Below are 23,163 nucleotides of genomic sequence, written 5' to 3'. Positions count from 1 at the left end.
AATTTGTATCTCCTTGATCTTCAGTTGTGTTATTGCCCTAGCTCAAACTTCTAGTGCTATAATTGAATCTATATGGAAGGAGTAGAAAACCTTGACTTAGTCCTTATTTTAGTGGAATTGCTTTGAGTTTCTCTCCATTTAATTTGATGTTGGCTATAGGCTTGCTGTAAATTGTGTAGTTGTGTAAATTATGTTTTGGTATGTCCTTTGCATCCATAATCTTTCCAGGATTTTTATCATGCAGTGATGTTGAATTTTTGTCAAAAAGCCTTTTCTGCATCTAATGAGATGATCATGTGTATTTTTTTCTTTTAGTTTTTTATGTGGTGGATTACATTTATTGATTTTCATAAATTAAACTATCCCTACATCTCTGGGATGAAGCCTACTGTGGTAGTTTGAATGTAATTGGCCCCCATAAGCTCATGAGGGGGTGGCACTTTTATTAGGTGTGGGCTTGTTGGAGGAAGTGTGTCACTGTAGGGGTTGGCTTTTGTGTCTCCTACGCTCAAGCTATGCCTAGTTCATTTCAGATCTTGTTGCCTGCTGGCCAAGATGTAGGACTCTCAGCTCCTTCTCCAACACCAAGTTTGCCTGCACAGTACCATGTCATACCATGATGATAAAGGACTAAACTTCTGAAAATGTGAGCCACCACAAATAAATGTTTTTCCTTTATAAGAGTTGCCATGGTCATGGTGTCTCTTCATAGCAATAGAAACTCTTAGATGCCTCCTTTATCATGGTGATGATCTTTTTTATGTGATCTTGGATTCGACTTGCAATTATTTTTTATTTTATAATTTGATTTAATTTTACATATCAGCCACGGATTCCCCTGTCCTCCCTCCTCCTGCGCTCCCCCTCCCCCCGCCCTCCCCTCAGCCCACCTCCCATTCCCATCTCCTCCAGGGCAAGGACTCCCCTGGTGATTCAGCTCAACCTGGTAGATTCAGTCCAGGCAGGTCCAGTCCCCTGCTCCCAGGCTGAGCCAACTGTCCCTGCATAAGCCCCAGGTTCCAAACAGCCAGCTCATGCACTAAGGACAGGTCCCGATCCCACTGCCTGGATGCCTCCCAAACAGTTCAAGCTAATCAACCGTCTCACTTATCCAGAGGGCCTGATCCAGTTGGGGCCTCCTCAGCTATCGATTTGCAAGTATTTTTTGAGTACTTTAGTATCTATGTTCATAAAGGAAAAATTGATCTGTTTTTCTCTTTCATTGTTGGGTCTTTGTATGGTTTGGGCATCAGAGTAACTGTGGCCTCATAAAATGTATTGGGCAATGTTCCTTCTGTTTCTATTTTGTGGAAAAATTTGAGGAGTATTTGTATTAATTCTTCTTTGAAAGTCTGGTAGAATTCTTGCTAAAACCACCTGACTCTGGACTTTTTTTGGTTGGGAAACGTTTAATGACTGCTTCTATTATACTAGGGGTTATAGATTGGTTTAAATTGTTTACATGATCCTGATTTAACTTTGGTAAGTGGTACCTATTGAAGAAATTTTCCATTTCTTTTATATTTTCCAATTTGGTGGAGTACAAGTTATTGAAGTATGACCTAATGATTCTCTGGATTTCCTCAGTGTCTGTTGTTGTGTCCCCTTTTCCTTTCTGATTTTGTTGATTTGGATATCCTCTCCCTGCCATTTGGTTAATTTGGATGAGGGTTTGTCTATCTTGTTGATTTTCCTCAAGGAACCAACTCTTTGTTTCATTAATTTTTTATATTGTTCTATTTGTTTCTATTTTATTCATTTGAGCCCCTAGTTTGATTATTTCTTGCTGTCTTACTCTTGGGTGTGCTTATTTCTTTTTGTTCTAGAGCTTTCAGGTGTGCTGTTAAGTTGCTAGTATGAGGTCTCTCCAATTTTCACACAGGCATTTAGTGCTATGAACTTTCCTCTTAGCACTGCTTTCATTGTGTCTCATAAGTTTGGGTATGTTATACATTCATTTTCATTGAATTCTAGAAAATCTTTGATTTCTTTATTTCTTTTTTGACTCATTTTTTTAGTCAGTAGAGAGTTGTTCAGTTTCCATTAATTTGCAAGCTTTCTGTTGTTTCTATCTAGCTTTAATCCGTGGTGGTCCTACAGGATGCAGGGTGTTATTCCAATTTTCTTTTATCTATTGGGATTTGCTTTGTGTCCAAGTATGTGGTCAGTTGTTATGAGTTTCTTGAGGTTCTGAGAAGAAGGTATATTCGTTGGTGTTTTGTGGGAGCCCACAACTGACTCAGTTTCCCAATTTGAATCTGACGCCTATTCTGAGTCTATCGAGTTCAGGCTTGCTTGCTCCAGAGTCACGAGAAAGTCCTGATTAGCCTGTAGAGTCTCCTTGAAGGACTGTGAGAAAGTTCTGATTAGCCTGTAGAGTCTCCTTGAAGGACTGTGAGAAAGTTCTGATTAGCCCACAAGAAGGAACACTCTATCTAGCTAGACGTAGACTGCTGATGCCAGTGGGAGGCACACTGAGATAGAAAATGAAACTGCCTGCTCCTTGACTCAAGGATAGGCTAGATAGTGGTTGAATGCCTGTGCTGTGCATTATTCTACCTCTGTCCTTCAAGACTGTATATAAGCTGGCTGTGAAATAAACTCGGGGCTTCCCGGCATTGACTGGCAGACCTCTAGACTCTGTTCTGTCTTCTCCATTGTCTCTACAATCCACACGCCTTCAACCAGCTACCCAGCTGACTGGTCGTCAGGCTCTGACAGTGTTTGGGTGAGATGATCTGTAAATATCTGCTAAGTCAATCTGGTTTATAATGTCTGTTAGCTACAGTATTTCTTGTTTAGTTGTTGTCTGTATAACCTGCCTGTTGGTGAGCAGAGGTTACTGCAGTCTCCCACTATCAATGTGTGAGGGTAAATATATTATTTAAGCTGCAGTAGTGCTTCTTTTACAAACTTGGGTGCCCTTGTGTTTGGGGTATAGATGATAAGAATCAAAATGTCATCTTGTAGCAGAAATCTTAAAAGGTCTTATTAATTAAATCAATCCCAAGGCCAGTTATTGGGGTCAATGCTGGTAGAGCAGAGAGACAGAACAAGCCACAGCTACCTCACCTCACCGGATCCTCAGCTGGTCTTGTCTCCTTAGACTGGAGGCCTCTGAGTCCTTATCCAGAATGGGTCTCAGCTGAATTGCTGCTCAAAAGCCTGAATGCTTAACCAGGCAAATGCTTAACCAGGCAAATGCTTCTAGTTTCTGGTCCTCACGTCTTATATATCTTTCTGCCTTCTACCACCACTCCCTGGGATTAAAGGCTCGCTTTCTGGGATTAAAGGCGTGTGTCACCATGTCTGGCCGTTTCCACTGTGGCCTTGAACTCACAGAGATCCAGAGGGATTTCTACCTCTGGAGTGCTAGGATTAAAGGTGTGAGTGCCACCATTTTCTAGCCTCTGTATCTAGTGGCTGTCTGTTCTCTGACCCCAGATAAGTTTATTAGGGTACACAATATTTTGGGGAGCACAATACCACCACATCATCTTGTTGGATTTTCCCTTTGATTAGTATGTAGTGTCCTTCCCTACCTCTTTTTATTAGTTTTGGTTTGAAGCCTATTTTGTTAGATATTAAAATGGCTACACCAGCTTGTTTTGTAGGTCCATTTGCTTGGAATATCTTTTTCCAACACTTCACTCTGAGGTAATAGCTATCCTTGATGTTGAGGTATGTTTCTTGCAGGCAACAGAAGGGTGGATACTGTTTTCACATTCACTGGGGAACTGAGACCATTGATACTGAGAAATACCAAAGACCAACGATTGTTGATTCCTGTTATTTTATTATTGTTGTTGGTGGTGGAGTGTGTATTTCCATTCTTTTTATTTTGCTGATGTGAACTTATTTATTTCCTGTGTTTTCATGGTTGTAGTTAATCTCCTTATGTGGAGTTTTCCTTCTAGTACCTTTTGTAGGGCTGTATTTATAGATAGATACTGTTTAAATTTGACTTTATCATGGCATATCTTATTTTTTTTATCTATGGTGATTCAAGTTTTGCTGGGTATAGTAATCTGACCTGGCATCTGTGGTCTCTTAGAGTCTGTAGCACATCTGCCTAGGCCCTTATAGCTTTTAAAATCTCCATTGAGAAGTCAGGTATAATTCTAATAGGTCTGCATATATTATGTGTTACTTGGTCTTTTTCCCTTGCAGCTTTTAATATTCTTTCTTTGTTCTATATATTTAGGGTTTTGATTATTTTGTGGCAAGAGGGCTTTCTTTTCTAGTTCAATCTATTTCATGTTCTATATGCTTCTTGTACCAACACAGGTACCTCCTTTTTTAGGTTAGGAATTTTTCTTCTATGGCTTTGCTGAAAATATTTTCTGTAGCTTTAACCTGTATTTCTTTTTCTATTTCTATCATCCTTAGATTTGGTCTCTTCATAGTGTCCCAGATTTCCTGCATGTTTTCTGTCTTTAGATTTAACGTTTTTTAGCTTATATATCCATTTCTTCTATTGTATCTTCAATCCTTGACATTCTCTCGTTCATCTCTTATATTCTGTTAATGAAGCTTGCCTCTGTAGTTCCTATTCAAATTCCTAAATTTTTAATTCCCCAAATCTCCTCAGTTTGGGTTTTCTTTCTTTATTATTCTTTCTTTCTTTATTATTATAATAATTTGTTATTATAATAATAATTCTTTAACTATTGATTCTGTTTTCGTTTTCAGATCTTGAACAGTTTTATTCATTTCCTTTAACTGTTTGTTTGTGTGTTCTTGGATTTCTTTAAGGGATTTATTTCCTCTTTAATGATCTCTATCTTCTTCATATAGTTGGTTTTTAAGGTCTTTTGTTGTGCTTCAGCTATGTTGGAGTATTCAGGGCCTGCTGTGATAGGATAGATGGCTTCTAAAGGAGACGTGTTGCCCTAGCTGTTACTGGTTTTGTTTTTATGCTGGAGACTGAGCATCTGGGATTGAGATGATAGGTCACCTATAGGTCTGGGTGCTGATTTCTGGATTTGTCTTTGTTCTGTGAATGTTTTGTCCCTTGGTTTCTGTTTCCTCTCTGGATTTTTGGAGAGTGTGATGCCTGTGTGTGTGCTGCCTGTTTTCCTGGCCTGCTCAGCTGGTGTGTTCCCAGGGAAAGCCTGCTGGTGTTGGAGGCTGGGATAATGGGATGGATTGGGGGAAGGAAGGTTGGAGAAGGAAGTCTTTGTGATCCATTGGGGATGGGTCAGAGAGGAAAGCTAGAGCACAGCAGATTTCCAGCTACAGAGTTGGGGAGGAGACTGGAGGGATTGGATCTCAGGAGCAGTAGGAGAGCTGTGTGTCTGTCTGCCTTCCATGTACTTGTTGCCCTGGGAGGGGCTGCCCTTGGGTTAGCAGAGGTGCCTGCTGGAGTTGGGGGCTGGGAAAAGCAATAAGTAAAGGGAGTGAGGTTATAAGGGGGAAGATCTCTGGGATCCACAGGAGATGTGGCCAGGGATGAAGGGAAGGCTTTAGCTGGTGTTCTGTTGCAGTGCTATGGATGAGACTGGGGGACTGGATTTGGTGGAGAGGAGGGATTCAGTTAGCTTATCTGTTTTCCCTGGTCTGCTCAGCTGGTGTGTTCACAGTGAATGCCTGCTGGTGTTGGAGGCTGGAAAAATGGGATGAATTGGGAAAAGGAATGCTGGGGGAGATCTTTGTGATCATTGGGGATGGGGTCAGAAAGGAAAGCATGTTTCCTGCCACAGAGCTGGGGATGAGGCCTGGAGTTGTGTTTTAAATTTCATTTTCACACTGTTCATTACCACTGTTCAAAGTACAAGGATTTGGGGGTGGTATTTTGTATTCTGAAGCATTGTGAACTTGTTCATCATTTTATTTATTTTTCTTTATCTTCTACATATAAGATTATTTTGGCTACCAACGCCCCGGAGGAGAAGCTGAGGTCAACATCTAATTTGAAATATTAAAAGTGGATATAGAACTATTTCCGCAATGCAGACAATTAAGTGTGTTGTTGTCGGCGATGGTGCTGTTGGTAAAACATGTCTCCTGATATCCTATACAACAAACAAATTTCCATCGGAATATGTGCCAACTGTTTTCGACAACTATGCGGTCACAGTTATGATTGGTGGAGAGCCGTATACTCTTGGACTTTTTGATACTGCAGGGCAGGAGGATTATGACAGACTGCTACTGCTGAGTTACCCACAAACAGATGTTTTTCTGGTATGTTTTTCGGTGGTTTCTCCATCCTTATTTGAAAACGTGAAAGAAAAGTGGGTGCCTGAGATAACTCACCACTGTCCCAAGACTCCTTTCTTGCTTGTGGGGACCCAAATTGATCTCAGGGATGATCCCTCTACTCTTGAGAAACTTGCCAAGAGCAAAGAGAAGCCTATCACGGCAGAGACTGCTGAAAAGCTGGCCCGGGATCTGAAGGCGACCAAGTATGTGGAGTGCTCCGCCCTCACACAGAAAGGCCTGAAGAATGTGTTTGATGAAGCAATTTTGGCTGCCCTGGAGCCTCCAGAACCGAAGAAGAAGAGACGCAGGTGTGTGCTGCTGTGAACGCCTCTCCCGAGCCCTTTCTGCACAGCTGGTGTTAAGCAGTACTTAAATCAAACTAAAGATGAAAAATTAAAATTTGTTTCTGCAATAATGACAAACGCCCTGCACCTACCCACATGCACTCATGTGAGACAAGGCCTTGGTGTGCCCCCCTCACCCCGCCCTTCCAGTAATAGTTAATTTTGAATAATTGTGTATTGTCTGAAAGATTGTTTCATTTTGCAAATAAGCAATACTCTTATGTATTTCTTTCCTGCATGGATGTCTTTTTATTTCCTGTTTTAAATAGATTTTCCTAGCATATATTCATTTTTTTTTTCATTTATTTTTCTTGCTTTACCTTACTGGGGTAGAACTTCTAGTACAATGTCAAATGAAAGGGTAAGAGAAATATTCTTGTCTTTTTCCTGATCTTCAGAGGAAAGCTGTGATATTTTTACTTCTAAGATGCTACTTATGACTTTTATCAGGATAATAAAGTTCCCTTAAATTCTCAGTTGGTTAACTATTTTTTTCTCAGAGCCCGTTATTGTGTTCTTTTATTTATTTGTGTTCTTACTTATAGATAAAAGCCATACCATTTTGCTTACACAATTTGACCTAAGAACAGGGCCTAGTAAATCTGTTCCAAAAGCTCCTGTTTGAGCATATATGACAAAACTACAATTAAAAGAAACTACATGGAGAAACCCTGTCTCGGAAAAACTAAGAGAGAGAGAGAGAGAGAGAGAGAGAGAGAGAGAGAGAGAGAGAGAAAGAGGGAAGAAACTGCAAAAAGAACTTAAAAAGGAAAAAAAAATTAGTCAAACATAATTCTAATCTAAATATAGGATTTGTATCTTGTTTAACAACCACAGAGAAATGAAAATAATTTACGAAAAGAATATATAGAATTTCACGTTTACTTTTTACTTACATTTATGTGTGTATGCCTGCTTGCTATTGTATACCACGTATGTACAGGTGCCTGAGACAGTGGGAAAAGGGGGTCTGATCCCCTCTGCTGTAACTGGAGTTATAAGTGGTTGTGAGCCACCTGGTGCAAGTCCTGGGACTGAAGTCTGATCCTCTGCAAAAGCAACATGGGTTCGTATCCACTAAGCCATCTCTCCAACCTCCAAGAGCATCTTATTTTAAATTGCTTTTTGGTTATATCCATGCAGGTCATATCATTCAAAAAGAAATCTTGAGTAATATGACTTACTTTGACCTATAGCCTGTCAGGGACTTTTAAGTTACCCCCTGCCTTTGATCCAATGTCTTTTGATATAATGCAGTGGGAAGGGACTTCTGACCTAGACCTCATGTAAAGTTACCAGCCAAACTGTCGACTATAAAATAGACTCCCTGACCTGTAACTGGAGATACGACAAACACTTAGAAGCTGCTTTTCAAAAGAAGAGAAAAAACACCGACTCCTCCCTTGAGTCCAAAATGCATCTGTGAGCAGGATGGAAGCCTGGCATCTTTGCCCTCCATTTGCACCCATCTTCATTTACCTGCACTCAGACGCTTACTCACATGACTCTCCTGAGGCACAGAATATCTTTCTGGAATCCTAGTAATACCTAACCTGCTCTCTTCCTTTAATGCTGAAGATACAGTCATTTTCCTAAACCACTATTCACCTTAGATTCCAGGAACAACAAATCCTCACAAACAGGATAGACTCTTTTTTTAGATGATGATGTCTGTGAATGAGAGGCTACACATGACCGGGAGCAGGTCATCTGGTAGGAACCAGACTGAGTCCATCAGGCATTGATTAGTATTAACAGATGAACAACTTTTTATTGGACCACCTTGCAGGGCAGAGTAGAGACAATGATGGGTGGGACCACACCTTGACCATGACCTCTTGACTAATCATTTCTTCCTATAGTAAAACCTAAAGCTCTTTTAGTGGTACTCAGATGAACTTGGGGGTCACTGGATCCTTTTTATCTGTTTCTCTGTCCAATACACACAGCTTAAATCTCTTTTCTCTACTTTTTTTTTTTAAGTATTGTGTGTTTCTTTAATTGGCGTATTGAAGCAGTTGGCTTACTCTACTCTGCTGGGGCTACTGGAACTAAGGCTATTGCCTTAAAACTCCGATTACTGTGGGCAGTTCTCAAAGTAGATATCTTGCAGTTTCTTGATTGATGACTGATATGGGAGTGCCACCCCTGGTATGTATAAGAAAATAGCCTGATCAAGCCACTAAGCAGCACTCCTCCATGGTTTGTGCATCAGTTCCGACCCCCAGGTTTCTGCCTTGAGTTCCTGGCCTGACATCCTTGGATGATGGACTAAATTCTCTAAGATAAAAGAAATCCTTTCCTTCGTAAGTTGATTTTGGTCATGGGGTTTGTTTTATCAGCATAATAGAAAAAGATTTAAATGTAAATTTTTATTGGTTCTTTGGGAATTTCACATCATGTACCTCAATCCTACTCATTTCCAAGTCCTTGCATAACCTCCTCTCATCCCTGCAGTGTCCCCCCCAAAAAAAAAATTAAAAACAAAACAAACATTCCTCCATCTTTCCCACCTCTCCAACACTTCTTCATTCGTCTTAGTGGCATTGGGAGCTGCAATGTGTCACACAGTAGACCCTTTTGTCCACTCCGCTTTACTTGCAAATGTTCATTGTAATGAGTTGTTGGTCTGGTTCAAAGTCTTTAGCTTCTGGTACACCATCAATACTGGACCCTCACCGGAACTCTTCTCAGATATCCTGCTGTTGCCCCAAGTCATGGAGATCCTGTGGCTATAGTTCTGCAGGACCAGTCCCTTCACACACTCTGGCAGGTCATGGATGGGGTAGATTTTGGGGCGGGCCAACTCAAAGCCCTGGATATGGGTCTGGGTGGTAGTTGATTTGGTCAGTCCAGGCCACTGGGACCACCCGCCTCATGCAAAGGGAGGGCTAGATCTTCTACCCCCCCCCCACGTGGTGAGGGGTGGGACCAGCCCTCCCATGAGGGGCATGGCCAGTTCTGCTGCTGTAGTCATCAGCAAGGGGCAGGGCCAGCTCTCCCAGCTCCAGCTAAGGGTGGTATTGGCTCATCACAAGTCTCAGATTTCAACACACATGGTTCCTATGGCCCCTGTGGTAACGTGGGCCATGGAGGTCAGCACAGACCCCAGCTGCAGGAAGACCAAGGAGCCATACAGGGTCCTCAGCAAGCAGCTCAGTCCCAGATGTCACCATGGTCAGGTGAAAGCTCAGGTCACCCAGTTCAGTATGGTGCCAGCGGCAGCATGGCCCTTGGACACCAACAAGGTCTCAGGTGGCTGACCAGATCCCAGGTATCTGCATGGACCTTGGTGGTAACAGGAGCCATGGACATCAATGCAGACCCTGGTGTAGGGCCCAGACACAGACATGGCCCTCAGTGGCAGCTCTATTGCTATGACAAGCATTATCACCAGAAGCATCTTTGGGAGGAAAGGGTTAATTTCAACTTCAGTTTGTAGTTAATCATCCAGAGAAGTCAGGCCAGGAACTCAAAGCAGAAACCTGGAGGCAGGAGCAAAAGCAGAGACCATGAAGGGATGCTTCTTACTGGCTTGCTCTCCTCTTGGCTTGCTCAGTTTTCTTCCTTATATAGTCCAGGATCCAGAGGTGGCACCACCCACAGTGAGTTGGGCCCTTCCATATCAATCATCAGTTAAAAAAATGCCCCAAAGGCTTTACTGCAGGCCAATCTTAGGTATTAGTTAAGTTTCCCACTTCTTAGATGACTCTAGCTTGTGTCAAGTTGATAAAAAAAAAAACCAGTACAATTGATATTTTGTGAACTTGACACAAAAATACAGAGCTCAGGGAACCATGCAGAAGAGGAGGAGGGATTGTAGGAGCCAGATGGGTCAAGGACTCCAAGAGAACATGGCCCACAGAATCAACTAACCAGGGCTCATAGGGGCTCACAGAGACTGAATTGATAATCTGGGAGCCTGCATGGGTCTGAGCTAGGTCCTCTGCATACATGTAACAGTTGTGTAGCTTGGTCTTCTTGTGGGACTCCTAACAGTGGGAGAGGGGGTGTCTCTGACACTTCTGCCTATCTTAGGACCCTTTTTCTCCTACTAGATTGCCTTGTTCAGTCTCGACATGAGGGTTTGTGCCTAGTCTGAGTTGCAGGGGTGAGACGTGCAGGGGAGGGCTGGAAGGAGTAGAGTTAGGAGAAACTGCAGTTGGGATGTAATGAATGTAAAGAATAAAATTAAAAATTAAAAAAATAATTAATTTGGCAGAGTTCTCATTTTGGTTCCCAATTGCCTAGTCTTCTTGTAACTTGTTATGCCATGTTCAGATGATATCCCTGGGAGGCCTGCTTTTTTTCTGGAGGTAAATGGAGGAGTGGATCTGGGAGAGAGAAGAGGTTGCTGGGGTGGGGGAGAGGAGTAGCAGAGGGAGGAGAAACAGCAGCGGGATGTATTGTATTAGAGAAGAATAAATAAAAGAAAAAAGCTGGGCGATGGTGGCGCATGCCTTTAATCCCAGCACTCGGGAGGCAGAGGCAGGCGGATCTCTGTGAGTTCGAGGCCAGCCTGGTCTCCAAAGCGAGTTCCAGGAAAGGCGCAAAGCTACACAGAGAAACCCTCACTGACCAATACCCATTGTCCCAGGAAAGGAAGTTGAATTTTTACTGTCTTGGGTCTCTTGTTAAACACAGACAATTCTTCAGACCCTACTGACAAGGCCCACAGGTTCTTAACTAAAAATAGTACGTGAATAGCACTGAGAGGTACAGACTTTAAGGGACCCTCAAACTTCCCTCTGGAACTTCACAAGCCAGGCACCTGTCATTTGCCCTGCTCTCAGAATTATCTTCCAAGTTCCTATAAAAGTAAGATCTGAACACTCAATGTTTTTATTCCAGTCCAAAGGTCCATACAGTCCCACAATCCTCCCTGGTCCACAAACTACACGGTTCAGTCTTTAGAGAAATGCCCCATGATTCCAGCACCAGTTTCTGTCTTAGTTTGCTTTCTGTTGCTGTGATGATGAAAAGCAACTTTGTAGTTTGTAGTCCAGGGAAGTCAGGCCTGGAACAAAACAGAAAGCATGGAGGAGTGCTGCCTACTGGCTTGTTTTCCTTTTAGCTTGCTCAGTTTGCCTTCTTATATAACCAAGGACCACCTGCCCAGGGATGGTACAGCCTACAGTGGGCTGGGCCCTCCCACATCAGGCCCCAGCCAAGAAAATGTCCCACAGGCTTGTCCACAGGCCAATCTTACAGAGGCATTTTTTCATTCAAGATTCCCTCTTCTCAGACAGCTCTAGCTTGTGTCAAGTTGACAAAAGCCAGCAGGACAGATACTAACAGGCTTGGAGAATACTGGATTTGGACCTTTCCTTTATAATAAACATCTCATGAAATCAATGACTAGGACAGCAGGGCTTTAATTAATGAACAGAAGAATGGGGATGGAGTTATAGCTCATGTCCCAGGAGAAAGCATGACATCCAAAACTGCTCAGAAGGTCATTAGTATATAACTAAACCTGGCTCCAGGAGCCTTAAAGTTTATGTGATTACTATATAACAGAAGACTTTCAGATAAAGAACAAAGGCACAATATCTCCCTTCTTAGAGAGTCAATCTAAATAGGCTTGTCAGTCACCTGGGCAGGACAAAGTTCCTCCAGAAAAGTTAGTTATTTTGGCGATTCCTTGCAAAATAATATAAAGAATTTTTTTCTTTTTTTTTTCTTTTCTAGACAGGGTTTCTCTGTGTAGCTTTGGTGCCTGTCCTGGATCTCACTCTCTAGCCCAGGTGGGCCTTGAACTCACAGAGATCCGCCTAGCTCTGCCTCCCGAGTGCTGGGATTAAAGGCGCGTGCCACCGCTGCCCGGCAACATAAAGAATTTTTAATATGTATTTCCTAGATGGCTAAGAATGTTGAACACTTTTACAAGTATTTAGTGGCCATTTGTTTCTTCTTTTCAGAACTGTGTACTCAGTTTGTTAGCCCACTTATTGACATTTGGTATTTAATTATTTGGTATTCCTTAAATATTCTAGAATTAGCTCCCTATTGGTTGTAAGCAGGGTAGAAGAAAGGGCAGAGGAGAGGGGGGGTCAATAAGAACAAAGTGTGTAATAAAAATGGCATAATGAAACCCATGATTGTGCATTTTATCCTAAAAACTGATTTAAAAAAGAAAATGCTATAATGCCTGCCTAAAATTTAGGTCCTCACAGTGATCTCTCTGATCATTGTCCACTCTTATCATTTGAGCATGCACCATTCTGTGAAATCAACACGACCTGTCTTCTATACTAATTGTACTTTGTGTATCTCAGCCAGATACTGTCATGGGAGATCACAAGGACCAGAGAAATAACAGGAGTTAAGACTGAGATCCTAATGACACCAGAATTGTTTAAATGTGTATTATTTGTCACTAAACACTTTTAGGTTTTCAGATATCATTTTTGGTGGCTTATTTTGTTTTGAGAGAGGGTCTCACACTATAGTGTATGTTGGCCTGAACTCACCAAGTAGCCAAGGCTGGCTTTAAACTTACACCCATGGTAGTGTTCTGAGTGCCAAAAATACAGGTGTGGGCCTCCATGCCCAGCTTGGATATCTTTTTATGATTTCTGACTTAATGCCATTGACGTCAGAGGACATAAGTTACAAAATTTACATCCACTTAAATTTATGTTTGTATAAGTCTCATCTTTGTCCAGAATACAAGTGCATTTGAAAAAAAATGTGATTCTGGAAATGTGTTATTCCAGAGTGTCTGCTCCAATATAGTGCATTCTATATGTAACAGGAAAGCTGCATCCATGAAATTTCAACAATATGGTTGCCTAAACAAGACCTAAACTATGTGAAACATCAGTTGACATGCCAATGTGGAAGGGGGAAGTTTCACAAGGCCACACACAGAGATGAAGAGCTATAGGCAATTAATGACTGTTGAGAGAGAGACGGAGAGGGAGAAAATATCAATCTTTCCCAGGTATGAACCCCCTAATTAGTTATTGAATCCCAAGTGGTCAGCTCTAAACACATACACATATCAGCAGTACTAAAACAGACTTTGCAGGTTGTATTTATGAATGCGTGTGGCAATAATAATTGAAGAATAATAGGTCATGAATTTGAGAAGGTAAAGTTAGGGGGTCATGGGGGGGTCTGAGGTAAGAGAGGAAGGGGAGATAGGATGTAAAACAGTACTTATACATGAAATTCTCAAAACTAAAACATATTTCTAAATATTCCCTATTTATATCACTGATTATGCTTATCACTACTATTATTTTCCTTTTTATATTCTTCTCTCCCTGATTATAACATATAATAGTCTAATGGTTGCTTGAATAAAGGAGTCATGCTGACATTTAAAACGTATGAAAACTGTGCAAGAAATAATTATCTGTATTTGCAAGAGAATTTTAAAGGACACTTGAGACATGGTAGTTGACTAGTCACACAAAACATACCTAGTACACATACAAACTTGAGAAGAAGGGGCTGGGGAGTTAGCTCAGTGGTAGAGCACTTGCCTGGCAAGTACAAGGCCCTGGGTTCAGTCCTCAGCTCCGGAAATAAAACAAACAACAAACTTGAGAAGGTACAGGTAGCAAAGCAGAAAATGCTGGGACTCTTTAAAGGACAGAAATAGAGTATGTCTTTAGACCGATTAATTCAGAGAGTGAAAAATACCTCAGTAGAAAGCTGAGTGACAATGAAATCAAACAATAACCAAGATTTCTGGACTGACTATGAGATTAATAAGTGTCTCTAATTCTCCAAACACAAGACTCTGTCTTCTTCATCTTTGTATCGACCTTTTCCAAGGCCTGTGTAGTTTCCTAACCCTGTGAAGTTTCCCACTCCTGTGGAGCAAGGGCAATAAATTGCAGCACTATGGGCTCTTTTTGTTTCCTGAAACTATAATGAAATCACTGTGAATCAAAAGAAAAGCCAAAATATCACACAATTTTAAGCAAAGGGTTACATAGGCCCCAGCTTTGGCCAGTGGAGTAGTCCTCAGTCCACCTGAAAGCATACCATGTATATCCCCTGAGAACACTCTGACACCACAATACACAGAAAAAATTACATCGGTAAAGTAGAAAGAGGCAATCTTGATACCCGAATGTATCTAGTTCTGGGGGAACAAACATGTATGCAAGAAACAGAGCAGGGCCCTGGATGCTGCCTAGGCTACTGCAAAGCTGAAATATGCAGAGAGGCCAGTTAGAGCAGTCATTCAGAGAGCTGATGGAATCCATTGATTATCTACCAGGCTATGACCCCTGGACTCAACTTGTGACTCCTCACTGAAGAATGTCATTTGTATGTACGTTGAAGTCACTGAGGAGAGCTGTCACTGAACTAAAACTTTATATTACACATAACTGCTGGAACCATGACAAGCACTGCATTAATCAAACAATCACATTTAAACAATATTCCCATAGCTTGATTAAAGAAATTGGGTGACTTATTAAAATGTACTTATTAAAACTTTTCAAACTGCTGCATGTTAGATGATCAATGAAGTCACATGGGTTGCTATAGAACTTCAGACTCACGTTCTAACGCCTTTTAACGGATCTGAGTCTCCATTATACACTTGGTGCTTCCGCGACTAGCTGCTGGGTTGACCTCTTGCCCACGATGGGTTTTCTGCGACGGTCTCGCCACCGTCAACGGCACCGCTGCCCACTTCGCTTCTCAAGAACCAGGGCTCTGTATCCGTTGCTGTTTCCGACACCACCTATCGTCTTCCCAGCGTCTCAAGTGAGGCAGAACTACCACCGCGACTGCGAGACCGCTGTCAACAGCCATGTTCAAGAGCAGCTCTACGCGTCCTACGTCTACCTGTCCATGGCCTTCTACTTTGACCGTGAAGATGTGGCTCTGGGGAACTTGACAAGCTTCTTCCTGAACAAGTCGCACGAGTGCACTGCGCATGCTGAGATGTTCCTGGCACTGCAAAACCAGCGTGGTGGCCGCATTTCTCTCCGCACTGTCAGCAAGCCGGACCGTGACGACTGGGTTGGCGTCCTTCCAGCCATGGAGCGTGCCTTTCAACTGGAGCTGACCCTCAACCAAAGCCTCGTGGCCCTGCACCAGCTAGCCACTAGCAAAAGTGATGCCCATCTGCGTAACTTCCTGGAGAAGAACTTCTTGAACAAGCAAGTTGAAGTCCTCAAGGAGATGAGCCGCTACGTGACCAACATGCGCCAGATGGGCTCTCCAGAAGACCGCACGGTTGAGTATCTACTTGGGAAACTTACCCTGGCTGACATCAATAAAGAGAACTGAGCTGGACTTTCTTCACAACCCTGAATTCTTCTCCAGGATACCAGACTGGATGCCATATTGCCCTTCCAGCAAGTTCACTCGTTTTTCCTTCCCCTTTTACCATTGTTTCCAATAAAGTTACTTGATCTCAGTCAAATTAAAGTGTCTGGTTTACTTATGTTTACTTACTTTAAAAGAATAAAGGCTTATCCCTTTGCAGGTCTAAAATGTCTATCCAGGATTCCCTTCTCACACCCCTGGCCCATCCTCTTACAGCTTAAAATCTCCAAAGGGTGGAGGGGAAAGGTGATCCAAGGGCCCCCAGAGACCACCTTCTTTTATAAACCCTGTGAGGACAGGTGGTTAGGGATGATGGGGTGTGACGGGGTGGGTGGCCTGAAACCCTGGGATCTGTGCTTAGTAAGTGTAAGCACATGGTGCATCTGAGCTCCAAGTAGAGCAGAGGTGGGGCGGGGGGGGGGGTAAATAAGCAGTGGATCTGGGGGAGAGGGGAGGGAGGGGAAATTAGGAGCAATAGAGAGAGGGGAGGCTCTGGTTGGGATGTTTGAGAGAAGAAGAAGAAAGAAGAAGAAGAAGAAAAGACAGGATGTTAGACTTCAGGTATTATTCAGTTATAGTGTTGGCCTATGAGCCCCTCAAGTTTATCTCTATCACTACCATAAACTAAAAACGGGGGCCTTCAACTTCACCTGAAGACTTTTCATACAATAACATATACAAACATTAGGTTTCTTGATTCTAGGGAGAGAGAGAGAGAGAGAGAGAGAGAGAGAGAGAGAGAGAGAGAGAGAGAGAGAGAGATAATGACCCAGAACTTGTGATTAGAGTACCCTGGGTGGCAGAGCTAATAGAAGGGAGGGAACCTTAACCTGGCTTCCCCATAACCACAGTGTCACCAGCGGGTGCACACACAGTCCTTTCATAATACTTTCATTTCTGTTATTTCCAAATAACATCTCTCTTCCCTTGAAGTGACCTGATACCACAAAAACTCTACGACCTCCACAGAAGGGCTAAAATACCTGAGGTCCCCAGAGGTATCCACATTTGTGGTATTGAAAATAAAAAAATAACCTCCTGAGTGACTCAGGTTGCTTTGAATAATATAGTAATATGGAAGCATGGGGGAACATTGAAGGTGGGTAATCAGTTACAAACCTGTCAGGACAGACCTGAGAGAACGTGTATGTATAATAGTGGATTTGTTAGCTTTGCTTCTATGGGCAGAGGCTGGGGATCACTGCAATGGCCATCTTCAGGCCAGAGATCTGAGGGGAAGAGAAGCTGCTCAGCTCAAGAATTTGGGAGCCTAAGGTCTAGAGAAACTAACGGAGCAACTGGGACCAGTGCTAAAGATTTGAAAGCCCCCCATGCATAAATTGGAATTAAAAGGCGGAGATAAATGCCCACAGGCTATGGAAGCAGCAATAGCAGCAGCAACAACAATAACGAAATAATAAATGTCTCTGTTCTGGGTAATTTCCTGTCAATTTGACACAAGCCAGGTTCACTTGGGAACACAGAACCACCCCAGTTGAGAAAACGTCATCAGCTTGGCCTGTAGGCAAGTATGTGGGGGTACTTTCTTGTTTAATGTTAGATGTGGTAGGATCCAGCCAACTCTGGTTAGTGCCACCCATGGGCAGATGGGGAGACTGGTATAAAAAAAAGCAGGCTGACCTCTCCCACAATCTCTGTGTCATCCTTACCCTGGCACATCACATAGGCCGGACAGCCTGTAGGCCGAAGGTTATGTGGCTGGGTTGGTACAGTCTGAGACCCATGCCACTAGAGTGAGTCCATCCCTGACACTTCCTGGAGTGCCAAGACACAGAGGCTGGATGGCCCAGAGACCTAGGATAGAACTAAATATGACTGTAAAAAAAAATGTCAATGTAGTGATGCCCAACTGTATTCTGCTATACTCATAGATTGGTCCCTAACTCAATAGTCATCAGAGAGGCTTCATCCAGCAACTGGTTGAAACAGTTGCAGAGACCTATAGTCAAATTTTAGGCCCTGCTCAGGGAATCCTGCTGAAAAGAGGGAGGAAGGATTGTAGAGGCCAGAGGGGCCAAGGACGCCACAAGAAAACCCACAGAATCAACTAACCTGGGCTCCTAGGAGTTCACAGAGACTGAAGTGACAGCCAGGGAGCCTGTGTGAGACCGTCCTAGGCCCTTTCCATATAGGTGACAGTTGTGTAGCTTGGTCTACTTGCAGGATTCCTAACAGTGGGAGCAGGGGCTGTCTCTAACTCTTCTGCTGACTTTTGGGACCCTACTCCTCATCCTGGGTTCCCTTGCCCAGCCTTAATACAAGAGGAGGTGCTTAGTCTTACTGCAACTTGATATGCCATGCTGTGTTGATGGGAGGCCTGTCCGTTTCTTAACAGAAACAGAGGAGGAGTGGATGGGGGATGGTCAGAGGGAAGGTGGGGGGAGGAACTGGGAGGAGAGGATGTGGGGAAACTGAGGTTGGGATGTAAAAATAAAAAAAGCAGGCTGAGTAAGCCATGGGGAACAAGCCAAAAAGCAGTGTTCCCCCATGGCCTCTGCTTCAGTTCCTGCCCTGACTTCCCTTAGACAGACTAGGACCTGGTAGTTGTAAGAAGGAATAAACCCTTTCTCCTCCGACTTGCTTTTGGTTGTGGCGTTAGAAAGCAAACAATCCCCTCTCCGAAAGAGTGGAGTCTGTCCATCCATGTGATTTTTCCCTGTCTCTTTTGCTTTTTTTGTCTCACGTAGAGTTCCAGCCTACTTGGTGGTGTTGCCTCTAATTCCTGGCAGAGCTTTCCCGCTCAGGTTGCTGGCCCTCACACCAACCCTTTTTAGAAACAATTTCACAGCCACACCCAGAACTGTGCTTCATCAACTTCCTAGACTTCTCGCCACACATTCAAGTTGACAATCTCAATTAATGGGAGAGACATTGTATCTAGACCAGGTGATATGGTTTGCACGGCAGTGTAGCTGAAGAAATGACATCATGGATGTTCCAGATGGGTTTGGACACATCAGTAATGAAATAAAAATGACAGAATCGTCTTGGTGCCAAGGTTTGGCTGTGAGCCCCTGACTTGATGGCTTGGGGATATTTGTAACGGGAACGCCCAGATGGAGGATCGAGTAAACACTGATGTTTTTGTTATATATAAAAGTAGAAATTTAGTATAGAAGGCTAGGAAAATGAACAAGACTTCCTCTCTACTAGGAGTCAAGTCAGATTTTCAAATAGGCATATGGCATGGTGATGAAGTCTGGACAAACTCACCAGGAAAAGGGGGCATAGATCAGTGGTTCCCAACCTGTGGGTCACGACCCCTTTGGGGGTTGAATGACCCTTTCACAGGGTCATCTAAGACCATCAGAAAACACACCATTCATAACAGTAGCAAAATTACAGTTAGGAAGTAGCAACAAAAATAACTTTATGGTTGGGGTCACCACAACACGAGGAACTGGATTAAAGGGTCGCAGCATTGGGAAGGTTGAGAGCCACTGGCCTAGATAGAGTGTGGAGATCCCAGTTCCAGATCTAGGGCAGCTGACATTTGGAGGAGGGCTCCTGGTTAGAGTACTCAGAGGGCTCCTCTTCCCACTTTGACTATGACCTTCTTACCTTAAGCCCTTGTCTACTCCTCTTACTATGGGGGAAGTGTTTTTCAGGGGCTCTGTCTGAATGCTAATAAGGTGCAAGACATTTTTTCCCCAGTGAACAGAAGTTTCCACAAAGAAAATATGTAACATTAACCCTACTTTTTTCCCCATTTCCCTTAAAATATTTTCCCTCTCTCCTTCCATTCCTTACTTGGCTGCATGAAATTCCTCTCATGTAAATCCTAAGGTTAGTCGTGGCTGTGGACAAATTCTCTGAGACCCTTCCTTTCTTCTGTGCCGTAGGTGGGTTACAAAAGTGCAATTAAAATCTCTAAGGTACATGTATTACTTTCATCTTCTTAAATGTGGAAGATTACTTTGAACTTCTCTTAAAATTCCAACACACGGGGGCCGTCGGCGGGGCTTGCTTTCCTCCTTCAGCGCCATTTTGTGGCTGCGAGACCCGCAAATGAAGGCTAAAGGCCATCACCAGGGCTGAGGCGGGAGGAGGGGGGAGGAGCGGAGGGGGGCTATGGGAGGTGGGGGTGGGGATGGCGGCTGCCGCACGGCCTCGGCCTATGTGACTGGCGGGCCGCGCAGCCTCTGGCTGGAAAGGGTGCAAGATGACCAACGAAGAACTTCTTCCCCAAAAGGTCCGTTTGAGCGAAACAGACTTCAAAGTTATGGCACAGGATGAGTTGATTCTAAGATGGAAACAATAGGAAGCATACGTTCAAGCTTTGGAGGGAAGGTACACAGACCTTAATTCAAACGATGTGACTGGCTGAAGGGAATCTGAAGAAAAACTAAAGCAGCAACAGCAGGAGTCGGCACGCAGGGAAAACATTCTTGTCATTAGTGTCCTTAGTGTCTTTGTCACTAAGGAACAGGAGATGCAAGAGTGTACTACTCAAATCCAGTACCTCAAGCAAGTCCAGCAGCCGAGTGTTGCCCAACTGCAATCAATGATGGTAGACCCAGCGATCAACTTCTTTTTCCTAAAAATGAAAGGTGAACTGGAACAGACTAAGACAAGCTGGAACAAGCCCCAAACGGACCGAGTGCCTGGAAGTTTACGCCTGATAGGTAAACATCATACTCCCCAGTCAAGACTTCCCTGACATGACAGTCCCACCTCGAAAAAGCTGTGGTGGGACAGCCAAGGACTCGTTTCCACACCAAGACTCAGACTTTTTGAGCCCAAACAGCCACATCCTTATACTGTCCAGCTTGTAATGGTTAATGTAAAACTTACCGGATGGACCTTGTGTTTCAGCTTTTCTCTTCCCCTCCCCTTGCTTCAGAGCCTGATGCCATCGGACTATTCCGAAGAAGAGGCCATCTCCGAAAAATTCCCCTTCTAGAACATGTAGACACTTGAGAAATGTTTCTGTTTAAGAAAATAGAGGGGAAAACAGAAATCTTAAGTCTGTGGCACACCGTGTCTTCAGACAGCTTGGGGGATTGAAAACCTAGAGGTTTTAATAGAACATGTAAAATTCCAGTAAAATGTAAAAGTGGAGTATGCATCGCTTTTAACCTTGAACACAGTGACTTAGAGACACTGTACATCAGTTATGCCAATAACACTGTGGACTTCATGATCGTGGAACTACTAGGTCAAAATTCCAATGCGGAGAATTTTGCCGTTAAAGGATTTACATGCTAAGAACCAACTTCTAATAAGCTGTGAGACAATCAAGTCATAACTACCAGTACAGGTAGTGCATATATTTATCCATTAGCTCTGAGCTCTCTATTACATAACGGAGCCTTCATTTATATTTGGGTCTTTTGTATCGAATTCTTGATATTAAATGAAATGTGCCTTGAAATAGTTGTGTTTTTTTATTCAAGGAATGCTCTGATAATTTTGTTGTATTCTTTAATATTTTACTTTGGAGGGCTGTGGAGAGCAGATCAACACTTTGGAAAAATTATTCTGTGCTCTTCAAAGTGAAGGAAAAGGCTGTCTTGTTGAAAGGACTTTATTCCAGGTGGTATAAAAGACAAGGAGACTTGACATTTGGCCTCAGGATATTGCAGTAGACCATAATGTGGGACAGTCTCACAAGGTTCCTGCCAGAAGATGGGGGAAATAATGTGTTGGAACTCTGGGCTGGCCCAAGTGAGACTTGGTGTGAATTGGAGAAAGGTATAGTGATGATTCTAGCAGACTCACATGCTCATTTAGATAAACGAGGCATTATAGTCTTCATACTTCCATCCAAGCCTGGAGGTGAATTTATTTTCATCTATAAGTCACCAGTTTGAATTTCCACTTGGTGATGATGGAGTCTGAGATGAATAGAAGATAAATGTTCCAGCTTGTCCCAGTGTTTAAGTGCAGTTTTAAACAAGGGTGGCTTAAGTTCTCTTAATCGTTCAAATCATTTCCAAAGAGGCAAAAAGTTAACGGTGAAGTGTCAAATGCTTATCCAGGAGAATCAAGAGCTTAGAAGGCAGCTGTCCCAGAGCCGTACTGCACAGCATGAAGCAGAGTGAGAAGGTTAAAAGCACTCAGGATGAACTGAATGACTTCATCATTCAACTTGACGAAGAAGTAGAGGGTATGCAGAGCACCATTCTAGTTCTTCAGCAACAGTTGAAGGACACACGACAGCAGTTGGCGCAGTACCACCAGCCGCAGTCTCAAGCTTCAGCCCCAAGCACCAGCAGGACTACATCTCCTGAACCTGTAGATCAGGCAGAGGCCACAAGCAAAGACTGCAGTCGTTTGGCAAATGGACCAAGTAATGGCAGCTCCTCCCGCCAGCGGACGTCTGGGTCTGGATTTCACAGGGAGGGGAACACAACTGAGGATGACTTTCCTTCCTCTTCAGGGAAGGTTATAAGGCCTCCAACAGCTCAGAGGAGAGAACTGGCAGAGGAGGGAGTAGTTACATAAACCCACTCAGTGCGGAGTATCAAAGTGTAGACTCTCCCACGGGCAGTGAAAACTCTCTCACACATCACTCAAATGACACAGACTCCAGTCCCGACCCTCAAGAGGAGAAAGCAGTGAGTGGGAAAGGTAATCGAACTGTGGGTTCCCGCCACATTGGACTCAAGTGTAAATGTACAGGGTTCAATTTTGTAGTATTTTTCCAGCAAATTTTTATACAGTGTCATTTAATTTGGGAGAGGATACTGTCAAAAATTAATGCATACTTTTGTCACAATTTGCCTTTTTGTGGATGTGTTTCCTGTTTGGTTCCTTTTTTTCTTTTTTTCTTTTTTTAGTGCTTCAATACCTCTGCCACTTTGAACATCATAACAGTTAATTACTTTGAACATTGCTAAAAGAACATTTTGTGTAGGGTCAAGTTATTTTTATATGAGTTAATGTGAAGTTGTAAACGGGAATCTATAACAATGATGTCTGTATAAATCTGTGTCTATCTAGAACCCGTGATGTGTAAGGGCACTCTTACTCATGCTGTTATATACTTATGCACCATTCAGACTGGTTAGAGTAGATGTGGGTTTATGACTGCCAAGGTTGCCCAGTACAGTAGTTTTTATCACTAAAAAGTTGGACTTGGAGTCCTATAGTAGTTTCAGTGTCAGATAAAGTTTTTCCACCATACATCTGTGCGTGCATCTTTAGGTGACTGAATGGTTAAGAAATCTGTGTGCATAGTTACTAAGTTTTTTGAACTGTTGTGTCCTGTTAATACATATTGCCCTGTGACTCTACTGTGCCTCACTTGTACTGACCAAACCTAAATAAAAAATTTTATTATGAAAAA

At 43.0% G+C, this 23,163-nt stretch overlaps 2 protein-coding genes and 1 pseudogene across 3 annotated transcripts; all 3 read left to right on the top strand.

Moving 5' to 3' along the window:
* Positions 1–2,602: 2,602 nt before the first annotated feature.
* On the top strand, positions 2,603–6,556 carry LOC131898913 (cell division control protein 42 homolog). Of its 2 annotated transcripts, none has more exons than XM_059250204.1 (2): positions 2,603–2,728; positions 5,862–6,556. In XM_059250204.1, exon 2 carries the CDS (start codon positions 5,950–5,952, stop codon positions 6,526–6,528), a length of 579 nt encoding a protein of 192 aa, XP_059106187.1. In that variant the 5' UTR covers positions 2,603–2,728; positions 5,862–5,949; the 3' UTR covers positions 6,529–6,556. The 2 variants fall into 2 exon arrangements, with proteins under 2 accessions (XP_059106187.1, XP_059106188.1); XM_059250205.1 differs by having other exon boundaries at positions 2,613–2,740.
* An 8,584-nt stretch (positions 6,557–15,140) lies between these two features.
* On the top strand, positions 15,141–15,937 carry LOC131899475 (ferritin heavy chain-like). Its single transcript, XM_059250953.1, has one exon. The coding sequence runs from the start codon at positions 15,162–15,164 to the stop codon at positions 15,810–15,812; it is 651 nt and encodes a 216-aa protein (XP_059106936.1). The 5' UTR covers positions 15,141–15,161; the 3' UTR covers positions 15,813–15,937.
* A 4,097-nt stretch (positions 15,938–20,034) lies between these two features.
* On the top strand, positions 20,035–22,511 carry LOC131899787 (pre-mRNA-splicing regulator WTAP-like; annotated as a pseudogene).
* The last annotated feature ends 652 nt before the right edge of the window (positions 22,512–23,163 follow it).

Source organism: Peromyscus eremicus, chromosome X, assembly GCF_949786415.1.
Source record: "Peromyscus eremicus chromosome X, PerEre_H2_v1, whole genome shotgun sequence".
In the NCBI taxonomy this organism is placed as follows: Eukaryota; Metazoa; Chordata; class Mammalia; order Rodentia; family Cricetidae; genus Peromyscus; species Peromyscus eremicus.
Note: the sequence above shows the minus strand (reverse complement) of the source record. Positions and strands in the feature narration are given on the sequence as shown.